This window comes from Aptenodytes forsteri, unplaced genomic scaffold (assembly GCF_000699145.1).
Source record: "Aptenodytes forsteri isolate BGI_AS27 unplaced genomic scaffold, ASM69914v1 Scaffold172, whole genome shotgun sequence".
NCBI classification, from domain to species: Eukaryota; Metazoa; Chordata; class Aves; order Sphenisciformes; family Spheniscidae; genus Aptenodytes; species Aptenodytes forsteri.
In genome coordinates, this window is record NW_008795018.1 from 9,872,069 (window position 1) to 9,877,779 (window position 5,711).

Genomic DNA, 5,711 nt, shown 5'->3' on the forward strand with positions numbered 1-5,711 from the left:
TTAACTATTTTTATAATTAAATTAATATATTAAATATTAATCTAATTAAAAATTAAAGGGTAAAGAAAATCTAAAATACAACTGAAAGTAAAAACATAAAGACACTCGAGTCCTATGCCACTTCTGAATTGAGACTTTAAAACCTGTATTGTGAAGCAAATAAATTGTTTAAATTTGGGCAACAATTACTACACATAGCTTTGAAGCATTATGAAACATCCCTTTTATTGCCTTACCCTCATCTTGACCCACACTCTTCTCTCAGTCCCTATTCTTGTGAATAAAGATCCTTGCATGCAATTCCCCTTTGAAACTTACTGCTTTTAATCATCCTGGAGCGACATATGTTGCACCATCCAGTCAAGAGCTGAGCAACTTTCTTCCAAAGCACTCAACCCTTTTTCAACAAAAAGACTCCGAAAATTGAGACCTAGGCCAGAAAATTGTGCTGGGCACAGAATGATTTCTACCAAGCACACTGAGGACCTACACTCATCAGCCTCTATTCACAGAGATCAGTGCACTAGTGTACAATTAATCTCATTTAAACGAAAAGACTTAAGTAAACTGCCACTCAGTATAATCAATATAAAGGGGAGACTGCATGAATGTTCAGACCTAACATTATGTTTTTCCTTTCACAGTGTAATTGGACTCCCAGAAGAAGAGGACTGGCCTAATGATGTTGCCCTTCCAAGAAATGCTTTCACTTCCAGACCCGCACAACCTATTGAAAAATTTGTACCAGATATTGACGAACTGGGCAAAGACTTGCTTCTCGTGAGTTTCTATTTGTTGTTCTCCAAGCCGCGTGACTGATAGTTCCCACTGTGCATGCAACATGCCAAGAAATATTTATGTTTCCATTTAATGGAGTTATTAAAGAAAAGCTCAAAAGTAGATAGACAAATTCATGTAAATCTGTGAAACATCAGCACAAAGACACCGCCTTTGGCTCAAGAGGTGTTAAAGCTGAGAATAGTTAGAGACTAGGAAACTGTGATAGGGAAGTACCTGTCTGACCTGTCTTTAGACCTTATGCTTAGATCCTCATTACTGACCACTGTTGTGCCACTGATTCAGCCATTCTTATAGTATAAGCCTGATGCGTACAAAAACTGATCTACCATTTTTCGTGGTATAGTGGACCCAGCATAAAGCAGAAAATAGGCTATAGAGGCAGATTACATCTGCATGCCTTCTATGGAATGCTGAAAACTTGAGATTTGGAATTCACCAGTTGTCACCTCTTACAAATGGCAGGACTGAACAGAAGCAAACAAATTGTGCTGGTACAACTGGTAACACTGAATTCAACTAAATTATTTCCATCATTTTTATAGATATGTCATAAACCCCAGCCCTGAAGTTCAGTCTTGGAATGGAATATAGGGAATGCCCTTGCCTCAGTTTGCCTTTTGCCATGCTTGTTGAAATCTAGTTAAATTTGTTCTCTGGAAGCCTTTAAAAGATCTTGGTTCACATGGGCTCGGTAGAGTGGGCTCAGTGCAACTCTTGAAAGACTTGCTGCATCCCTTCAGGCACTGCTATCTCTGGCCAATGTTGTCTCTACAGAACAGATCGTACTCCATTGTCCTTATGACTGCAGCTCACAGCTGCGGTAAGCTGGACCACATCTGGACACTTGAAATGACAGGGGAGAAACACATCTGTTGTGCTTGCAGGCAGCCCGGAAATGGAAGCTAGATGTTGGACAAGAATTAGATTCTGGGAACAGCAAGGAATAAAATAAGGCAGAGAGCTCAGTGAGTGTGAGGCATGATGGGAGGGAGAAAGAAGACAAATATCTATGCCTAGAAGGTGAGGTGGGAAGGGAAGCTGTTCCTGTTAGGCAAAGAGATGAGAACTAGGAGCCACAGATGAAAGGGGAGAGTAGGACTGGAAGTCACTGAATTCAATTTTAGAAGTTAAATGATAGAAATTCTGATACAAGAAAAGAAAGTAGGAGTAGGAAGTGGTTAGACAAGGATAGTATGAAGAATACTATTTGGAGGTGAATGAAGGAAAAGAGAAGAACAAGGTATAAAACGCAAGGCTATGGGAGAGATTTCAGTGCTGGCTGGACAAAGGCTGGGATGAGGATCTGGAAAGAAGGCAAGCGAAGTACAACTAGGAAGAAAAGGGAGAAACTGAACACCAAACATTAGCATACGAAGGCTATAAAGTCAAAGACCCAACACCTATAGAAATGCTGAGCCTAGGAATGAACATATACCTCATGATGCCGTCCATGTTTGTATAACCACAAAAGAACAGTGCATTGAACACTGAGGGGATTCAAAAATTATTAATGAATAGTTGCTCCCTACAGTCTGAGAGACAGATGTCCTGTGCATGTGAATTCAAGAAAACCTGAATTCTGGGATTTCCTAAACTATGAACACTTGAATTTTCTAACTTGTTATTTTCTCTTATCTTTGGGGATGCCCCCACTGCTTGTTTTAATATGGATGGTCATCTTATCGTGCAGCACCTACTGAGACCCTGGTGGGTCTCATACTGATCATAAAGTGAAGGTGGCGTGCATTAATGTGTATATGCAATGTTAGCACTGTTAACTGTACATTTTAGTTAAAACCAACTTCTTTTCATACTTACAGAAATGCTTAGCGTTCAATCCAGCCAAGAGAATATCTGCCTATGTTGCCCTCTCTCACCCATATTTCCATGATCTGGAGAAATGCAAGGAGAATCTGGACTCTCACATGTCATCCAGCCAAAACTCCAGTGAGGTGAATGCATCATAATGCTGACTGAAGATGAACCATAAATGAACAAGACGTGTAGCTGACAAGGCCACTGTCCCATACAAACCACATAGCTGTTCTAGCAAAGACCGTTATTTGGAGGTTTTATGCACTTATCTTTTATTTTGGGATTGTCATTTGCTTATCTAAGGAAATCAATCTAGTTTACTTTCATCAGAGCAACACAAGGGCCAGGGCTTTGACCTGCTCCCATTGCAGCTTTATGTTTGTTTTGTTTTTGTTTTGTTTATCTACCTGGGAAAACTCCAGATGAAGAGAAGCTGCTGACCGGTTTTGCTGCCATTTTATCCTTTTAATATTGAATGCTGCCAGTGTGGAGTAGGATGACCGAGTCACTGCCAAAACATGATGCAATCTCTCTCTCTAGCTGCTGAAGCATGATTTGGTACTTTTTTATGATTATTATTATTATTATGTGATCTCTTACAGTGATATTTAAAGAATGGCATTGAAATATCAGATCTCTGCAACCTGCAGTTAACTGATACATGCATTAATACAACCAGCTACTGTTCACTCATAGCATATACGCAGGTGCTTCCCCACTTGAAAACTTGGATGGATTATTTTATCATTTAATTGCTCCATAAAAATAACAGTGATGATGGTGATCGTAATAAATGTCTCAACTTTTAGGTTTTTTCATACACAAACGAGTTGTTATCTAGCTACGTTTGTGTGCATGTTGCAAAAAACAAGTGTTTTAAAAAACTTCTAGAGTCCTGTTCTTAAAGACTCTTTCGGTTTCCAAATGGTCGGTTTGTGTTGAAATCCAGGCACATTCTAGCCCATCATCTAACCCATCATTCCCCCCTGGAAACAGCTGCAAGCACATTTTCTTTATTTCATTCCAAATTTTCTGGTATGCAGCTCAAAGACATGAGCAGAGCCGATGAAAATCAATACAGATTTTCGCCTTCAACCTGTTCTGATTATCAGCCAAAAAGGAAAATAGAAAAAATATTTCCAGTTCAGAAGCAGAGAATCCTATACCTGTAATAAGCACAGATAGGTATTTGTGCTGAATTGTATGCTGTATACTGCGCTGCCTTACCTGCAACACCCCCCCCATGCATCACAAGTGCATGAACATTATTGTCTCAAAATCCCTCAGATGTCATTTATTAAGCAGACTTGTTTTCTATGCAGAAATGCATGAGCTTCTCTCCTAAACCACCATGTGGGTATACTGGCACATGCTTCTCCACTAGGTTTAATGTGCCATTATTGAATGTCAAAATAACAAAGCAATTCACATGCCTTTATAGCACAGTTATTTTAAATATTACATTAAATTTTTATATTTAGTATTTTTACCTTAACTAAAATATATTTTCAGTATTTTAAAAAGAAGCTTTTATTTTTTTAATACTGTACTGGGAAAAAAGAAATATTTTAAAGCCATAAAAACTGTTCCCTAGCATGACTTTAGTGCATTTACCTGGACATGACTTTGGGGGAAAATGTTGGTCTAACGAGTTAGCCTTTACCATAAAACCGTAAATATACACCATTGCAGTATAACTGATGATAAGTGAGGCAGCTAGCTTTGCTTACTCCTGTGATAGTCCCTTAGGCTCCTCTCTTCCTCATGTCTATTTCATCTTGTCTAGCTAGTGAGCCAGCATTATATCCTCATTCACAGCATGCTTGGCAGAAGCAGGTCCTTAGCAGTGAGTTGAGCAATATAATTTTTCCAGCTGTGGCACAGGAACTTGTAGCCATCTCCCTGGCAGGTTTCTCAGTCCCGTGGTAGACTGGGTGTTGTGGCGAACTTCACCGTTAACTCTGTTTCAGGTGTCTGCACTGTCTGGGACATGGTCCGTTGCTAGCATCGTGAGTGGATCTTACCTGTCTCTTGGATAAAGCTTTTCGTTACTGTTAGACACATAACTATGTGACATATGGTTAAATTAGATCCGTTTTAAATAAGCCAGATTTTAAAAGGACCACTTGCATGCATGCATGCAGTGGCCTGTGCTTTTCTTCATGCCCAGAACGATGCCTATGCAAAACCTACCAGCGTGAACAGGCAAGTTGCAAATTAGGCCTGGCAAGAGCATGCACGAGGCATCTGCACACAGAGATACTACAGATGCATAACACAAGAATTTTGGAAGCTCTACGAGTGGCAAGCTGAAGGCCAGGGAGCGGTCACGGCAGCTAACCTTCTAATCTTGGCTTTGCCTCTGTCATTCTCTCTGTTCCTACATCCAAAGGGAACTGTGAACCCACTGCACTGGTGGTGTCCGAGCCCTATTCCTTCGTGGGTCGATGGACCTGAGTGTGAATAGGTTTTAACGTTCATAGAAAAGGATGGGCCATAAAGAAATCTTGCTAACCTTTTTTAAACACTAATTAGAACAACAAACAGCGCCAAAATTCAGAAGAATCTTGCAACAGTAACAAATAGAAAAGTTTTCTACGTCGTTTAGCACTTTTAAAAACATTCCACATTTTATCTAGCGCTGAGCTGTCATATGTACTTTGTCAGGGCATTCAGCTGGTGTGGCTTTCCAGCAGCTGTCAGGGAACTCTCCCAGCACTCTCCAACAACTAACATAGGGTGAAAATGCAGGGGAGGAGAAGGTATTTTCAAAATAGGCTCAAAACTCTCAGATAGAGATGTTCATCTGTTCCGTGTTAGAAGAGCTTGTTGTATTAAGCTTAGCGAAGCAAAGGCTAGAAGACAATACGATTGCTGCATGTAGGTACATTATTAGGGTAAAACAAAAAGGAGGGAAGAGAACACTTTAAGCCAAAGGTTAGTGTTGGCCCAAAAACTAATGAGAATATGGAAATCACAAGGAAGTTAACTACTGGAGCAGTATTTCCCAATCAGTAGAATCAGAAGAGCTCAGAGAGCGAGCAGAGTAAAGCAAGGGATGGCTTATGGAATCAGAAGCAGAGCTTCTGCAACGT

General features: G+C 40.1%; 1 protein-coding gene across 1 annotated transcript in view; it reads left to right on the plus strand.

Annotated features, from left to right (window-relative positions):
- CDK6 (cyclin dependent kinase 6) overlaps positions 1 to 3,842 on the plus strand; it is a 128,439-nt gene extending 124,597 nt beyond the window's left edge. Inside the window, exons 6-7 of the mRNA XM_009275663.2 lie at positions 645 to 780; positions 2,622 to 3,842. Coding sequence (XP_009273938.1) covers positions 645 to 780; positions 2,622 to 2,768 — 283 coding nt within the window. The 3' untranslated portion in view covers positions 2,769 to 3,842. The remainder of the gene's footprint in view (positions 1 to 644; positions 781 to 2,621) is intronic.
- Positions 3,843 to 5,711: the final 1,869 nt, after the last annotated feature.